The sequence below is a fragment of the Bufo bufo genome, chromosome 1 (assembly GCF_905171765.1).
Source record: "Bufo bufo chromosome 1, aBufBuf1.1, whole genome shotgun sequence".
Taxonomy (NCBI): Eukaryota; Metazoa; Chordata; class Amphibia; order Anura; family Bufonidae; genus Bufo; species Bufo bufo.
This window is the reverse complement of record NC_053389.1, coordinates 667,860,040-667,879,096: the sequence shown is the minus strand read 5'-3', so window position 1 is coordinate 667,879,096 and position 19,057 is coordinate 667,860,040. Positions and strand designations below refer to the sequence as shown.

The 19,057-nt window shown below is 42.3% G+C and overlaps 1 protein-coding gene across 1 annotated transcript in view; it reads left to right on the top strand.

Moving 5' to 3' along the window:
* The window catches only part of HOMER2 (homer scaffold protein 2), a 255,201-nt gene that overhangs the window by 104,889 nt on the left and 131,255 nt on the right, over window positions 1–19,057 (top strand). Inside the window, exon 2 of the mRNA XM_040414053.1 lies at window positions 6,402–6,558. Coding sequence (XP_040269987.1) covers window positions 6,402–6,558 — 157 coding nt within the window. The remainder of the gene's footprint in view (window positions 1–6,401; window positions 6,559–19,057) is intronic.

Genomic DNA, 19,057 nt, shown 5'->3' with positions numbered 1-19,057 from the left:
GTGGCTGGAGTGTGTCAGCAGTTCCTGCAAGACGAAGGCATTGATGCTATGGACTGGCCCGCCTGTTCCCCAGACCTGAATCCAATTGAGCACATCTGGGACATCATGTCTCGCTCTATCCACCAACGTCACGTTGCACCACAGACTGTCCAGGAGTTGGCAGATGCTTTAGTCCAGGTCTGGGAGGAGATCCCTCAGGAGACCGTCCGCCACCTCATCAGGAGCATGCACAGGCGTTGTAGGGAGGTCATACAGGCACGTGGAGGCCACACACACTACTGAGCCTCATTTTGACTTGTTTTAAGGACATTACATCAAAGTTGGATCAGCCTGTAGTGTGTTTTTCCACTTTAATTTTGAGGGTGACTCCAAATCCAGACCTCCATGGGTTAAAAAATTTGATTTCCATTTTTTTTTTTTGTGTGATTTTGTTGTCAGCACATTCAACTATGTAAAGAACAAAGTATTTCAGAAGAATATTTAATGAATTCTGATCTAGGATGTGTTATTTTTGTGTTCCCTTTATTTTTTTGAGCAGTGTATATCTAAATTTTCTTTGCATCACCAATGTTTTTTGTGGGACGAACTGTAGTTTTTCTATAAAAAAATATCACAGCCGGCACTCCTGAGCGCGGTACACTGTCAGCAACACTTCTCTTCCAAGGAACATGCAGTGAATAGGTGGTGTGTAAACTTTTAATATTTAAATGTTTTACTATTTTTGTATATTTTTTTATTTATTTTTTACTTTAACAATAACTTTTACACCCCTTAGGGGACTAGAACCTGGGATCTTTTGATCCCTTATCTCATTCACCCTAATAGACATCTTTAGGGTTAATGGCATTCTGACACGCTCTCTGCTGAGGTGTGCCTCGTGCACAGCTTAGCAGGAGGCTTACCACTACAAGCCTGGGAAGTTTCAGCAGTGCCCAGGCTGTGATGGTAACTGATCTTCGCCCCACGATTTCACTGTGGGGGCTCCAACCGGAAAGGCAGAGGGAGCTGCATCTCTCTGCCTAACCTCACAGATGCTGCGATTGCTGTTGAATGCGGCATCTGAGGGTTTAAATGACCGGTTTTGGCGTCACCGCAGCAGCCCGCTCCATACAAGCCCTCAGTCACTGTGATGTATGGGTACCTCATGGTAGCTGAAAGGGGTTAAAAAAAATCTTGTCTCCAATATATCAATCCCATTCTATATTGAAGTGGGTTTAGCTTCATAATTCCCCACCGGTTAGCTTTCAAGATATCGGACAGCTGAAATGTTTCCAAACTTATATTGGCTATCCTGGAAAAGCCATCAAGCTATGTCTTTATATACTCCTCTACATTGATATTACAAGTCTAAGAAGGAAAAGTTGTGACATTACGCAAATCACAAGATTGATAGATGGGTTAATGTTAATGATAAAATATTGACAGCAGCTCCATTTATTCCGTATGGAGTATGACCACCACACACAGAAATACATGCACTTTCATGCCTTGGCATACTATCAGTGAGGTTGTGGAACATCTGTAGCTGGATGTCTGGCTCATAGCCCAATGTTGTACCAATGCCTTCTGATGGTTTGTGTGGACACTTTTTGCCGACCTAGGCTTGGGATGTGACCGATATTACTTGCAGTACAGAACATATCACTATGTGCTATACTTCTAATCACATGATCTGTCTCTGCACAGGTTCTCCTCTGTGCACCTCTTGCTGTCATTCTAGTTCATTGTCGTTACCCCAACTACTGGGAAATGCAAGATTGAACAGTGCTGACATCTCGGACTAGGCGCATAGTGATATGCCAGAGTGATAAACCAAGGTCTTTCAGTTTTGCACCAACTGGCGATAACTGGCACATCGATGAACAGGAGGCATCATACAATCATCCCACACGACTTGATCAGATTTTTCAGGTTATATGTGACTAAAATTATTTGAACAATAACAAGGAAGAAAATTAGTCAGCAGCACTCACCAGTGTACTGTATCAAATCGATGCTTTATTCACCAAAAACATGGCATGGGGCAGACAAGTAACTACACGCACCAAACAGCGGCGGCCGTTTCTCACTACATGCGCTTCATCTGGCTGTGTGTCAGCGCGTCGATTTGTGCCGCCCCTTTAAAGGTATTGGCGTTGCGCGTTGCCATGACAACGGGCAACAACAATGCGCCTACCTGAAGGGTCAAGAGATTTCATAACACATAGAGACCAATGCAGAACATACTGTATATTCCTGCGTATAAGACTACTTTTTAACACATGAAAATCTTCTCAAGTCGGGGGTCGTCTTATACGCCGGGTATGGCGGGCGCTGCAGTGCCGGGACGCCCGAATTATCAACAGAGAGAGCCCGGGCTATTGCCTTGTATCCCCAGCAGCTGAGAGCTGCGATGTAACCCACGGCATATGCCCCCCCTGCGCTGTACCTTGTATGCCTCCCCCTGCTCTGTACCTTGTATGCTCCTTGTACCGCCATCCTCCCGGCCGCTCGCATCTCGCTCCTACGCATGTGCGAGATTTCATGCGGCAAGCGTGGATACACGGGATCCTCACGGCCGCTCGCATCCCGCTCCTGCGCATGTGCGAGATCTCCGTGCAGCGTATCTAAGTGCGGCGCAGATGTGCATATGTGAATGTGAATATGAAGAATAACATAACAAAAACATGTTCAGGGTATAGGTGGCACATGTTTAGGGTCTGGGAGGCAGGGAGGGAGGACAAGGAAGGTGGTGGGATGCAGGGATGGTGGTGATACCATGGGATGGCGGTGGTACCTAGGGATGGTGGTGGGATGCAGGGATGGCAGTGGTATCTAGGGATGGTGGTGGGATGCAGGGATGGCAGAGGTACCCAGGGATGGTGGTGGGATGCAGTAATGTACTGCTGTGTGTTTAAAAAGGGGTAGTCTTATACGGCGAGTATATCCCAAACTCTATATTTTCAGTGTAAAAGTTGGGGGTCGTCTTATACGCCCAGTCGTCTTATACGCCGGCATATACGGTAATTATGATCCAAAACAAGGCGGCAATCTCACATCCAATCAGAGGAATACACTTAAATCATTTCTATCATTTAAGCCAAGTTCGCCTAATGCCTGGGTACGCAGAATCCACTTCGCTTCTCTCTGCAGGAGGAGGCGGTGTCTGTCTCCTCCCTGTGGAGGGGTGGGCACGGTCTCCAAGCCTGCAAAGGAGATGCAATCTAAACTACCTGCATGAGCAGTCCTTACGTGATCTATGAACCTGGGGCAACCTTTTCCTGTCTTTACAGAGTTAAAATGTTCCCGCACTCATTCAAACATACACCTAATTGTCTTCCCAACATAGAATCTGCCGCAATTGCAGAGCAACAACTACAATAATTTGCTTTCAATCTGGATTTTATGCCCCACCCACATACCATAGATTGGAGCTAGGTGCTTGAAAATGTAATTATTCGCAGATCTTGGTGACATCTGCTACTTCCTTGATTTGCAAAACTTTCTTGATGTTGCAATTTTAATGTTGAGGATAATTGTTTGTTTTTAAGACTCTTCTCTGGAGTGACCTATATAACCCAAAAACAACCTTTGCAGTAGTATACCTTCAATTGTTGACTATAAGTGCTAGAGATGAGCGAATTGAGCTTCAGATGTTGCATCTGAAGTCTTTGTTCGTAACTTCGGATTAATACTGTACAGAGATCCATCTCCGTACAGTATTGGAATGTATGATCTCCATAAAGTATTAATCCGAAGTTTATGAACGAAGCGACTTCGGATGTAACATCTGAAGCTCACTTCGCTCATCTCTAATAATTGCCCATTTCAGGTGGAGAGACTAACTTTAATCTCTTTTTAGTCAAGGTGACTTGTCAGCAACATATTATGCACACACCAAGCCACTGATTGATCGATTTCTCGCTATTACTAGGGTGAATGCAGTCAGCGCCAGGAGACAGGGAGAGCCTGCCTGCTGCAAGGATTAAGATATACGGTACATTCTCAAAGACTACTCCCCATTAACACCTAAGCAGTGTACCTCTGAAATCGGCTGGTCTGCCATTACTCATAGAGGGCAGTACAATGAGGCTTGCAGCTTTAGTTTGAGTCCAGAAAAATGTCAGCTCTCCCCATGATGATGCCCACTACATTACTACTCTGTTTCACACTGGCGGTATGGCATTAGTTCTGGAGGGATTTCCAGGAGTTCTGCCAGATGTTACTGGAATGCTTGCTGGCCCCATTGACTATAATGGTTTCCAGTGGAGATCCGGCCGCTACCCGGTAGATTTTCAGATGGGAACAGGCTACTTTCTTCAGGTTTGCATTACTGGAAATTGATACTGTGATAGCAGTGGGAGATTACATTCTCGGTTTCTCCCTCTCCCGTGTCTCCTATTGCATCACTTCAGCATGATCTAGTCCTGCTCATGTAATATTGGCTCCCTTGGTGCACTTTGGGTATGGGCACAGATTCAACTGTTTGCATTTGTTCTCACTGTACTCTAGATTCATCCAAACGCTTTAAAGTAATAATACAAAAATGTACTTGGCTGTACCAGAAATTGTTTCTTTTATTTGTGCATGGTGTAGATAAATTAGACTGTAAAGGCGCTAGCTGCCACCGCTGCATTGACATCATTATGTAGATGGTAATGCGTTTTTGTTTTTTTTGTACAGTTTTGACCCAAAATGTATCTATTTTTAAATAGTGTAAAACCAGTTAAAGGGGATATTTAATCAGAAAATTACTCATTGTTTAAAAGCGCTATGGGCTAATAATATACTAATGCTTGTTCCTGATAATTAGCCCTTGTAAACGTGACGGCAGTCAGTTGACAAACAAGCACACTCATTTGCCTGCTGATCCATTCAAGTTTTTATGTTAAACATATCCTGTGTCCTGACCCATTTCACCAATGATCTCCTATCATCACAAGCTGGCATTAAGGCCTCTTTCACACTACCGTATGGCTATTTCAGTGTTTTGCGGTCCGTTTTTCACGGATCCGTTCATTTTTTTTTGTTTCTGTTCCGTTTTTCCATATGGCATATACAGTATACAGTAATTACATAGAAAAAATTGGGCTGGGCATAACATTTTCAATAGATGATTCCGCAAAAAGGAACGGATACGGAAGACATACGGATGCATTTCCGTATGTGTTCCGTTTTTTTTTGCGGACCCATTGACTTGAATGGAGCCACGGAACGTGATTTGCGGGCAATAATAGGACATGTTATATCTTTCAACGGAACGGAAATACGGAAACGGAATGTATACGGAGTACATTCTGTTTTTTTTTGCAGAACCATTGAAATTAATGGTTCAGTATACAGAACGCAAAAAACGGCCCGCAAAACAAAAAAAAATAAACGGTAGTGTGAAAGAGGCCTAAGTGGAATCTTTGTTATTCCTTTTCAGCCTTGGGTGTTTTTTTTTGGTGTTTTCACTCCCTGCCTTTCCAGGGCCATAACTTTTATTTGTTTCTGTTCACATAGCCGTGTGAGGGCTTGTTGTTTGTGGGACAAGTTGCACTTTCTAATTTTACCGTTTAAGGCTACTTTCACACTAGCGTTAATATTTTCCGGTATTGAGATCCGTCATAGGGTCTCAATACCAGAAAAAAAAAACGCTTCCATTTTGTCCCCATTCATTGTCAATATTGACATCATTGACAAAAAGTAACGAACAGAACGGAATGCTCCAAAATGCATTCCGTTCCGTTCTCATACCGTAGAACAAACTGCAGCATGCTGCAGTTTGCTTTCCATCCTGGGATGCGGAGCAAGACGGATCTGTAATGACCCACGATGCAAGTCAATGGGGACGTTTTCTCTGACACTATCTGACACGATAGAAAACGGATCCGTCCCCTATTGACTTTGTTTTGGGTATGTTAAAGATAATACAACTGCATCAGTTATGAACAGATCCGGAAGGTTGTATTATCAGTAATGGAAGCGTCGGATCCAGCAAAAACACTAGTGTGAAAGTAGCCTAATATTGCATACATTAAAGGGGGAGCTGGGAAACGAAATTACAAATGGGGTAAAATTGGGAAATACAATTCCGCAACAGTTTTCTGTTTTGTTTTTTTTTCATTCATTTCCCATCCCAATCGCAAACAGAAAATAAAATCTAAATCAATCTACCATCAGAAAGTAAAAACTGCTAAGAAATAAAAAATATGTGTCTGTTTCTGGTTTTAATTACAGTAGTTCAAAAAAAATCTTGATGATACATTCCCTTCAAAGCTCCACAATAGTCTGAGCGTGTTCTCTGTTCGGCACTGCAGAATATGTTGGTTCTGTAGTATGTAGTAGTGCTGTTTGGGTGATACCTTTACATTTGCCAGCTTTAGCAATTAGAATATGACTTCATCACCCTCTGAAAAGTATCTTTTTTTCCCCCCCAGAGAACAACCCATCTTCACCACGAGAGCACATGTCTTCCAAATAGATCCCAGCACCAAGAAAAACTGGGTCCCTGCAAGCAAACAAGCCGTAACCGTCTCCTACTTTTATGACAGCACAAGGAACAGCTACCGAATCATCAGCGTTGATGGGACCAAGGTGCGTACGCCTTCAGTATAGTAGGAGCCATGGTTGTTGGTAGTTTATTGGCAATCATTCGGTTGATCTGTTTTGCAGTGTTGATTCCTGATTAAACCTCTCACCGTATGCCCTCCGAGACATACGGTCCGTGAGCAGGCCATATGTCCCGGAGCGGCATACATCATACGCACGGTAGCGCACAGCAACATAGGTTACAATGATGCTGTGCGCATCGGTCCGTCCGCGGGGCTATTGTCCCGCACTCATAATATCATATAAGTGCGGCCCGATGAGCACAGCATCATTGTAATCTATGATGCTATGTACTCCAGTGTGCACAATGTATACCGTTCCGGGACCTATGGCCCAGTCACGGACTGTCTCGGAGGGCATACAGTCGTGTGCATGAGCCCTAAGGATGTTTTTCTGCCTGGATGATAATGGCTTTCCTGTCACTGTCACGAAGAGTGGGTGGTGCAGGCTTCATTTTCTTTAAAGTTACTTGATGATTCAGTAACAGCTATCCGATGCTTTTGACCTCTTAGTATTTTTAGCTGACTGATGTAAATGTTATAATTTACAAGCAATCAGGGAAATGACCGTATCTTCTATCTCTCTTTTTTGTAATTGTGTAGTAGACCTCTCGAGTGGTCTAAATGTGCACATGAGACTAAGGAGAGGAACCCTCGTGACTTTCACCAGTCATTTTATAATATCCACAGAACCTAAAATACAAGAGCATTGGTTTGCCTTTGAGCAGTATTCTAGATCTGCGCATCAACATTAAGCAGTACAGTGTGTATTATACCTGTATTTAACCCCTTCCTAAGGGATTTTTCCATTTTCATTTTTACGCCCTGCCTTCCAAGAGCCAAAACGTATTTACTTTTTCATTCACATAGTCGTATAAAATTGCATACAACGTAGTAGAAAGCTGGAAAATATCCAAATGGGGTGGAACTGAAAAAGAAAAGAAATTCCATCACAGTTTGGCCTCATGCACAGGACCGTTCCGTTTTTTGCGGTCCGCAAATTGCAGATCCGCAAAACACGGAAGCCGCCCGTGTGCCTTCCGCAATTTGCGGAACGGAACAGGCGGCCCATTGTAGAAATGCCTATTCTTGTCCGCAAAACGGACAAGAATAGGACATATTATATTTTTTTTGCGGGGCTATGTAATGGAGTGCTGTCCGCATCTCTTGCGGCCCCGTTGAAGTGAAAGGGTCCGCACCCGAGCCGCAAAAACTGCGGCTCAGATGCGGACCAGAACTACGGTCGTGTGCATGAGGCCTTTTATGGGTTTTATTTTTACGGCATTCCCTAAACAGCAAAACCGACCTGTTGCCTTCATTCTCTGGGTCAGTACGATTGCAATAATGCCACATTTATATAGTTTTTCTTGAGTTTTGATAGTTCGAAAAATTTGGAAATCTTTTCATATTTAGGGCCTAGCCACTCAGACCTTATTTGCATAAATAATAGACCTTGTTGTAAATATAATGTAGGTGAGGGTCCCAGAGTTGGGACGCACACCTATGGAACATTTATGTTCTATCCTGTGGATATACCATAGATGTCAAGATGGAAATAATCCTTTAAATATGGATATAAAATGGATATAATATACATTGTATTCATTATACTGATCCTAGGTTACAACCTGTATTATAGTCCTATAGAAATGTGGTCCACATGCTGTCATAAGGCATCAATGAAGCAAGAATTAGTTATGTATATACAGTGCAGGTGCTCCAGATGCCATCATATCAGTCATAAAGACATGTCGCTGAAGAAAGTCCTAAAGGACTGAAGCGTTCTGTATTAACCCAGTGGATGTATAATACTGTGACTAACATGCCTCATAGACGCCTACATGTTATTTTCTGTTTTACTAAAGTACCACAGTTCAAACTGCATGGGTCTTTGGGTGCCATGGATCAATCTTTTCTGCTGTATTGTATTGTAGTCCAGAGCTGCACTCCTAGTTCTACTGCTGCAGTTGGAAACTGATGACAACCCTTACAGCTGAGTTGAGCTTTTATAATGTAGTCGGGTACTTGTTGTTTTTCTACATCAGATTACAGTACAGTGCCTGGTATAAAGATTAGAATACCGAAATCCAAGCTCTGTGCAGAAAAATGCCGGGCAAATTCTGCTTTGAAGTCAGCAGAATTATGACTGAAGCTCTGGACTAAACTACAAGGCTGTAACTTCTGTTTCTTCTAGAAATCAATAGAAGAAATGTAATGCAGTTTATTTATACCATTACCAGCCATTTTTATGTAGATTGTTTATTTAGGTTAACTGGTGAACCATTGTCATACATTGCATACTTGTTGTAGTGCTTTGGTTTATCTGTAGGATTTCCGGATTTCTAGTCAATCATTAGCTGGGACCTCATATCTTCCTTCCTTTGTTCTGCTTAATCAGTGCCTATACTAAACATGCTTTGATGGGTGGCATTGTGGGAGACGTAGTGATTCAACTTCACAGGAATCTGCATCAGATTTGCCACAAATTTCACAAGAAAATTCTTTCAAAGGAATCTGAAGTTTTGACGATTCACTTTGGAATAATTGCGCAAAATGGTGCCCGCTATTTTGCATTTAAAATGAAGTGCATTAGTGAGGGAAACAAGGTAGGAAAGATGAAAGCAGATGTGTACCTATGAAACTGGGTGACTTGTTACTTGTGCACTTGACAGCTGAGACATCTGTGTTGGTTCCATGTTCATATGTGCCTCTTGGAGAAATGGGGACGTTGCCATTACACTTAGAGGCTGTACACTCTCTGCAACTCCCACACCCTCTGTACTTTGACCGGGCCAGGTGCGATTACATTTAAGGTTCATTCACACAACCATATGAATGGGTCCACATCGATTCTGCAATTTTGTGGAACGGGTGTGGACCCATTAATTACAGTGGGACCGCAAAGATGTGCCATCCGCATCCATAGTTTTGTTTCACTGCCCTGCAAAAATATAGAGCATGTCCTATTCTTGTCCGCAGTCATAGACAGGAATAGGCATTTTCTATATAGCTCCGGCCATGTGCAGTCTGCAAAATGCGGAACCACAGGGCCGGTATCCGTGGTTTGCAGATCCGCAATTTGCGAATGGCAAAACACTTATAGTCATGTGAATGCACCCTTACACTGCCTGCTTAATTTTTCTCTGCAATGCATATTTTCTACTTATTCAACCTTCCCTGATGGTTTAATGAAGTGGAGTCCCTTCATTAGGCATTACACAACCATTATAAAAACATGCACAGATATATATACAAATACAAACTAGAGTTGTTGCAATACCAAATTTTTGATTCGGTTTCGATACCATAAAAAAGTATTGCGATACTCGATACCATTCGATACCACGTGAAAAAATAAACCAAAAAAGCCATGTGCATTCCGCATTTTAAAAAATGGCGAATCGCGCATTTATTTTTATTTTTTTCTGTTCCGGCGTTCACCGCATAGATTTTTTTTATATTTTAATAGTTTGGACTTTTCTGACGTGGCGATATGTAATATGTGGGGGATTGAGTCAGAACAACCTGTATGTAGGTGCACATCACTATGGCGAAATACATATACAAATGGAAAATACAAATGTGATAGCACTTTGCATCCAGCATTCTGCCCTGCCTCCATGCTGGATGAGGCATTGGTGTACATTTGAGGCCAAAGCGTAATAAGCCACTCACCACGTCAAGGTCGCCTCTATTGAGTGGTCCCTAACACTAGTTCCTACCTGTTTATCTCCTTGGAGTCATGCACACCTGACCAGTCAATCTGTCCTGGAGGCTGGTTTTAAAGTCAGTATAAAACTGAGTCTGCTTATATAGAACCTACCAGTAGCCATTTGGCTCCAGGAGAAGTATATGGTGGGCTCAGCGTGCATATTGGTACTTACATCCCTGGATCCGATGAAAGCTGTAATGGCACCAGACGGGGTTAAAAGCAGAGTGTGCTGGCGTGCATGCTGACCTGCATTCCCTGGACTTTGTGTGGCTGTCATGGCCCATAAACAGGTAGGAACTAGTGTTAGGGACTACTCAATAGAGGCGACCTTGACGTGGTGAGTGGCTTATTACGATATGTAATATGTTTATTTATTGTTTATACATTTTATATGTGAAATTGGGAAAGGGGGTGATTCAAACTTAATATTTTGTTGGGGTTTTTTACTTTTTTTTTTTTTACACTTTTTATTTAATAACTATTTCTCCCCTTGGGAGCTAGAACCTGGGATTTTTTTCATCCCTTGTCCTATTCACCCTGATAGAGCTCTATCAGGGTGAATAGGACTTCACACTCTCCCTGCTGCCCTGTGCTCTGTACACACAGCATCAGGGATGTTACCATGACAGCCAGCGCGCTCATGTTCAGAGATACTAGACCGCGCAGCAGCGCTGGCCAGTATAGAAAAAATGAAAATCCCGGTATCGCATGGTTACAGGGACAAAACTATCAATTGGGTATTGAAATTTCGATACCCGCAACAACCCTAATACAAACACAATGGAGCCACCCCTTGCTCCCTGGGTCACAGGTCAGGGATGATTGAGCTCCCTCTAGAAATTACAAAATAATGAAACATTTCAAGGGTGAATAGTATAATTAGTATAAATAAACTTGAAATCACGCTTTTAAAAGTAAAAAAAAGAATAAGAATAAAAAGCCACCCAGTGTGTACCGCATAAGTGCCTAGAATATGAGTTAAAACCCTGAGGGGAGGATTGCATTAACCTCCTTCTTCCTTCTGGCTGGCTTAGATTGCAAACCAGCTCTATAGAAATATCACATGACCTAACCTATCAGGTAAACGCCATAAAAAAAATATAGAAGCTGCCCCAAAAACTTTTTTTTGTCCCCTTAGATCGCAAAAAGTGTAATACCAATACCAAGCAATCAAAATGTTATATGCACCCCAGAATAGTACCAATCAAACCATCACCTCATCCTGCAAAAAAAGAGCCCCTACATAAGACAGTTGGCCAAAAATAAAAAATATGGCTCTCAGACTATGGAGACACTAAAACATCTTTATTTTTGTTTTAAAAATGCTTTTATTGTGTAAACTTAAATAAATAAGAAAAAGTATACATATTAAGTATTACTACGTCCGTTAAGACCTGTTTTATAAAAATATCACATGACCTACCCAATGGTGAACGCTGCAAAAAAAAACGAGCCCCTGCACAAGATGAACGGCAGAAAATTATATAAAAAAATGGCGTTCAGAAAATGGAGACACAAAAACAAATTGTTTTTCAAAAATGCTTTATTATGTAAAACTGAAACAAACAAAGGAAGTAGCCATTTTTGATATTTTTGCGTCCGTTACACCCTGCTCTATAAAAAGATGCACATGACCTAACCTGTCAAATAAACATTGTAAAAAACAAAAAATTAAAACTGTGCCAGAACAGCCATTTTTTGGTTACCTTGCCTCATAAAAAACATAAAATAGAGCAATCAAAAATCATATCTACCCCAAAATAATACCAACAAAACTGTCACCTTATCTGGTAGTTTCCAAAATGGGGTCACTTTTGGTGAGTTTCTACTGTAGGGTGCATCAGGGGGAGGGGGGTTCAAATGGGACATAGTGTCTAAAAACCAATCCAGCAAAATCTGCCCTCCAAAAACCATACGGCGCTCCTTTTCTTCTGCGCCCTGCTGTGTGCCCTTACAGCAGTTTACCAACACATGTGGGGTGTTTTCGTTAAACTGCAGAATCAGGGTAATAGATATTGAGTTTTGTTTAGCTGTTAACCCTTGATGTGTTACAGAAAAAAATTGATTAAGATGGGAAATCTGCTAAAAAAGTGCAATTTTGAAATTTCTTCTCCATTTTCCTTTAATTCTTGTTTATTTCTACTCTAGGGGTGCATCAGGGGGGCTTAAAATGGGACATGGCAGCTTAAAATTATCCCAGTGAAATCTACTTTCCAAAAAACCATATGGCGTTACTTTCCTTCTGCGCAATGCCGTGTGCCCGTACAGCAGTTTACGACCACATATGGGGTGTTTCTGTAAACTACAGAATCAGGGCCATAAATATTGAGTTTTGTTTGGCTGTTAACCCTTGCTTTCTAACTGGAAAAAAAATTATTAAAATTGAAAATCTGCCAAAAAAGTGCAATTCGGAAATTTCATCTCTATTTTCCATTAATTCAAACAAAGTTTGTAAAATCAGTTTTGAATACCTTGAGGGGTGTAGTTTCTAAAATGGGGTCATTTATGGGTGATTTCTAATATGTAAGCCTCACAAAGTGACTACTGAACTGGTCCTTTAAAAGTGGGTTTTGGAAATTTTCTTAGAATTTTAGAAGCAATTCTTAAAATTTTAAAGTCTTCTAACGTCCTAGAAAAATTAAATGACATTTAGAAAATTATGCCAATATAAAGTAGACATATGGAGAATGTTAAGTAATAAATATTTTATGAGGTATCACTGTGTTTTGAAAGCAATTGCGAATTTTTCCATATTTTTGGTAAATTTTAGATTTTTTCATAAATAAATGTTAAATATATTGACTCAAATCTATGACATGAAATGCAATGTGCCATGAAAAAACTATCTCAGAATGGCTTGGATAAGTAGAAGTATTCCAAAGTTATTACCACATAAAGTGACACATGTCAGATTTGCAAAAAATAGCCTGGGCAGGAGGGTGAAAACTGGCCCAGGGTAGAAGGGGTTAAGACCGGCCTTTTAGATGCCGGTCTTAATAAAGCCCTAAACTGGCAGAGGATCCGCTGAAGTTATGAAGAGGCTCAGGCCTCTCCATAAGTTCGGCGCATATAGTGCCAGTTCTAAATGTAAAAGATTTAGACCATTTTCTGTGCCTAAAACTGGTGTTGAAAATGGTAAATGAGAAGGGCCTGCCAGCCTATCTCCTTTCCGCCAATGCCAAACCCACAATTTTAGACCAGGCGTGAAGTTGCAGATAGCGGCGCAATAAGCGCTGCGCCACCATCTGCACCTGAAATATGCCTAATTTAGGTGCATTTCAGAATAATAAATGACCCCCATGGTCTTGTTTAAAAGATCAGAATCGCAGCATTATCTTCACTATATTGATAGAAATCGGGTCAGGAATGAAAGTCGCTGAAATTTGCTTTCACCTGCTATCATTTCTAACCTGATTTCTAACAGCTATGTTTCCCGATGTAGTGGAGATAATGATGTGATTCTTGTTTTAAAACTTTGACTTTCAGCTTTCAAACAAGACTTGAACAATATCTCTAGGTGTTCCTAATGCAGTAATATGAGTTGTTAAAGCAGTTCACCACCTTTACCTTGCTGTCAGAGCTCTTGAGACAGCAACCCTGGTACACTTCAGCCCCAACAAGCCCCCAAACGCTGAAATAGTGCTGAGGGGCCCTGCAGATGAATAGGACATAAACACTGTGACTGACATTAGCAAACAGATACGCCCTGCCTGAAAAACCAGGTTCAGTTCTACCTAGACTGGGCCCTTTCTCTGGAACATACCCTATTGCGTGATCCCATGGACTTCTGGGCAGGCAGATTAGAACAGTAACTGGAACTGGCCGAGTTTGCTATCTGTGTACTTTCTTATCTAGCCTTCAGTATACTGTCAGAGAGGGTATTTAGTGCAGCAGGTGACTTCATCACCACCCAAGTGGACAAAATTGTACTCTGCAAGTGTGGGAAAGATCACTTTTGTAAAAATAAATACATCTCCAGCTGAGGCCAATAAATAGATGTGTCGTTGCAGACGGTGGCTATTTGTTGCCCAATCATGCCACTGCTGCTGACTGCCTGTCAATCAGGTTCAATACTGTATTGCTGCTGTCGACACCGGAGCTGCTGCTCCACCTATTTCCAATATCCCTACACAGCTGCATATCTCCTATCTGCCACGTTCTCTACAGTACTGCCGCTGTCACCTCGGCTATTACTACCACTGCTACCCGTTCATAGCCACACATCTGCCTTCTCTATCAGGTTTCATATTGTGCTACTGCTGCTACCGCTGCTATTACCCCTGTAGAGCTTCACACCTCCTGCCTTGTCCATGAGGTTTCACATTCACACTGTACTGCTGCCACTTCCAGTGCAAGCCACTGCTTCTTCCGATACTAAAATGTTTGTCTATAAACAGGGGCAGGCATATGTCCCTATTGAGGAATAATTAGTGGACTGCTTGTTCAGAACAAGCCACTGTTTCATCTGCTAACACTGTGTGTGTATACAATCCTGCAGGTATCTGACCCTTTTAATACATAATTTTTGGATAGCTTGTTGAGAGCAAGCCACTGCTTCTTTCAATGCTACCAGGTGTGTATAAACCCTGGGCAGGCACATGCCCCCAATAAGAGCCAATTTTTGGACATTCTTTAATTTGGAAAAGAATTAAAAAAAATCTGACGAGGCAGTGTGTTGTTAAACAGGCTTTTTACAACTGTCAGGTCTTTCAACCATACTTTTACCCATAGCTATGTATGTCAGTGTCACTCTGACATTGTTTACTGTTGCCATCTTTGTGTTAAACCGTTTCAAAGGGGTAAATGAGAGAGCGATAAAAAAAAACTGAGAAAGACAATAGGGCAACATTATGAGTGCTAGGAGACCTCAGTGTGTGTTATACACCAATTTTCAGGCCAATTACTTTTGATTCAGGTCCAATTTATTAATATTGTTTTTAATTTGTTTTTATTAATATTTTCAAAACACAATAACATAAGCAATAACCATCAGGCATATTTAAAAAAAAATATCACTACACCCAAGAAATGAATGTTACAGTATGAAATGCAGAGTTATGTCAATCCCGGAAGATCTGCTAAACGCACACAGATTATATATAGATCATGGATCTCCGGGAGCATCTCCTGAGCACATGCTGGAAATCCTCGCTACCCCTACCACCAGATTCATCTCTGCATGTTTGTAGAGTCCTCGGTGAGACAAGACAGTGAGAGCATAGCAAGTAGACAATTCAGCATAAAAAATGAACGTTCCAACCAACTAACTTAGGGCTCTTTCACACCTGCGTTATTGTCTTCCGGCATAGAGTTCCGTCGTCGGGGCTCTATGCCGGAAGAATCCTGATCAGGATTATCCTAATGCATTCTGAATGGAGAGTAATCCGTTCAGGATGCATCAGGATGTCTTCAGTTCCGGTACGGAACGTTTGTTGGCCGGAGAAAATACCGCAGCATGCTGCGCTTTTTGCTCCGGCCAAAAATCCGGAACACTTGCCGCAAGGCCGGATCCGGAATTAATGCCCATTGGAAGGCATTGATCCGGATCCGGCCTTAAGCTAAACGTCGTTTCGGCGCATTGCCGGAGCCGACATTTAGCTTTTTCAGAGTGGTTACCATGGCTGCCGGGACGCTAAAGTCCTGACAGCCATGGTAAGTGTAGCGGGGAGCGGGGGAGCAGTGTACTTACCGTCCGTGCGGCTCCCCGGGCGCTCCAGAGTGACGTCAGGGCGCCCCAAGCGCATGGATCACGTGATCGCATGGATCACGTCATCCATGCGCATGGGGCGCTCTGACGTCATTCTGGAGCGCCCGGGGAGCCGCACGGACTGTAAGTATACCGCTCCCCCGCTCCCCGCTCCTACTATGGCAACCAGGACTTTAATAGCGTCCTGGGTGCCATAGTAACACTGAAAGCATTTGGAAGACGGTTCCGTCTTCAAATGCTTTCAGTACACTTGCGTTTTTCCGGATCCGGAGTGTAATTCCGGCAAGTGGAGTACACGCCGGATCCGGACAACGCAAGTGTGAAAGAGGCCTAAGGCTACTTTCACACTTGCGTTAGGAGCGGATCCGTCTGGTATCTGCACAGACGGATCCACTCCTATAATGCAAACGCTTGCATCCGTTCAGAACGGACCCGTTTGCATAACCATGAACAAAAAACAAAAAACAAAAAAATGTTTTGTTTTTTTTTTTGTTCATGATAATGCAAACGGATCCGTTTTGACTTTACATTGAAAATCAATGGGGGACGGATCCGTTTGAAAATTGAGCCATACTGTGTCATCTTCAAACGGATCCGTCCCCATTGACTTCCATTATAAGTCTGGACGGATCCGCTCGCCTCCGCACGGCCAGGCGGGCACCCGAACGCTGCAAGCAGCGTTCAGGTGTCCACTCACTGAGCGGAGCGGAGGCTGAGCGCTGGCAGGCGGATGCATTCTCAGTGGATCCGCCTCCATTGAGAATGCATCAGGGCTGGACGGCTGCGTTCGGGACCGCTCGTGAGCCCCTTCAAACGGAGCTCACGAGCGGACACCTGAACGCAGGAGTGAAAGTAGCCTAACTGAACAGTGGCCCATCTCTCTATCCCGCTCCATCCAATCAGTATCAGAGTGATCTCAGAGCGCTCTGAAAATTTTTCAGCTCAGTTTGGTCTTAGAGGTACAATTTATTCATACCCAAATCAAATTTTCTAACTGGTTTGTTAGAATCGTACCGAAACAAATTTCAAGAAATTTACTTCTCTACTTACCATGCACTTCAGATAGCTATCAGTCAAACACTCATCTATCCAACAGCTTTTCCTCCTAAGCCTCTCCCATGCATATCCATACTTGGCTTGGCCGATCATGCTGTGTGCTTATTGGGGAGAAGGGAATACGCCAAGTTGCAGTTCAGCATCCCCGACCATCCTTTCCACTGCTGCAACTGCCGTCTGGACATCACCATGCACATTATATGGAAAGCCAATCCCATTGAAAAAACTGTTTTTCAATGTTAAATGAAACTGTTGTGCTTTTTAGAATTGGAAAACTACCAGAGCACAGAGTAATTTGTGTTTTTATGGTCATTTTACTTGGCAGAACCAAATGTGGTATGCTCACCAGACGGTCTACAATACCTGTGCGTCTTACTGCAGCATCTTATTCCTTTAGAAGCTGTTGACATTTAACATACATAGTTATTCTATGGCATTCTTTTGCTTGTGCATGTTTTTTTATCACACCCTCTAGCTCTGTAATCTATTTTTACTGTTTTCCGTCTTGTGTTTCCAATGATAAGAGTAACATATTTAGACAAAGACATCAAAAATAATCTGGTTGCCTTGTCTCCCTGTGTCTGCTGCTTGTGCTTCTGGAAAATACTAATATTCAGATGTTTCATCTTGTATTGGTGTAAAAATCGATGTAGAACAGAAAAGACTCTGTCATTTTCTGTTTCTGTCCTTCATCTATGGAAAAGACCCTTTGTAACACCTAAAGAATGTGCACAATGGCAGCCTTGAAATCTTTTCATGTTGGTCCAATTAAAGGTTTCACTTTCTTCAAAGGGTTCTTGTCTTTCAAGCTAATATGACATACAAAAAAGCCTTCTGTCTATACCACGTCATTCAGATACCTTATCGAAATATTAACAGTTCATCCACCGCAATAAGAAGTCGTCATGCAGTACCCCAATGGGACAGATATGACTTTGAGAGTTTAGTAGTTAACTCACTTGCTTCTGCCATTGATAGACACTAGACGTATGGTATGTCCAGGAAATACTGTAACTTTCCAAAGACCAGTGGAATTTCACACAAAAATGTGTGTAAGTTGATGTATTTTATTTAAAAAAATGTACGTGTGCTTTATGGCGGCTTCAACAAATGGGAGGCCATTGACAGGGAAATACAGTATTGTAGAATATTCCATTCTCCAGGAGGTCATGGCATAGAGCCCACGCTCCACAGCCCAGGATATGACAAGGAAACTGTATAAGGAGCCTTATCTGTGAGTAAAGTGTTGCTGTCCTATCTAATTTAGACCCCTGCTCTGTCCAAGTCTATACAGCAAAGCTGACAAGTGAGCTGCAGAAAACAGTGCATATTGTGTCTGCTCCAGTGGCATTTGTGAAAACCTAAACATTTAAAGGGGTTTTCTAATACTTGACATTTATAGCAATTGATAGGATATGCCATAAATGTCACATAGGTGTGTGTCCCATCTCTGAGACCCACTCCTATCTCATAAACGGGGACTTCTGAAGATTAGCTGCGTTATGGAGGGTGGCCGTGTATGTGCAGGTTGTTCTCCATTCTTTACAGGACTTTCGAGAATAGCCAAGCGAGGGAGCTTGGTTATTTTCAGAAGTCCCACAGGAGTGAATGGAGAGGGCGCTGCACATGCGCGGTGTGCTCTCTGCTTACAGCATGGCTTCCTTCTTGAAATAGGAGCAGGTCCTAGAGGTGGGACTCAGACTTGTTGAATATTTACGATGTGTCCTATCAATATGCCATAAAACGCACATAATTAAAAACCCCTTTAAATATATATTTTTTTAATTCTATAATTCTGATGCTGCATTCCCCTTCATTAACACATTGCTTTGTTTTTTCCTCACCACATCTCGACAGCTATAACTATATTTTTTTCATTGACCTAGTTGTTTGAAGTGTAGTATTTTGGGTAGGGTTGTTGAATTTTACCCAATCAATACTTTTGACTGGTATCGACCTCAATACCAGGATTTGCCTTTTTTCGATACTAGGCTTCGCTATTGCGCAGTC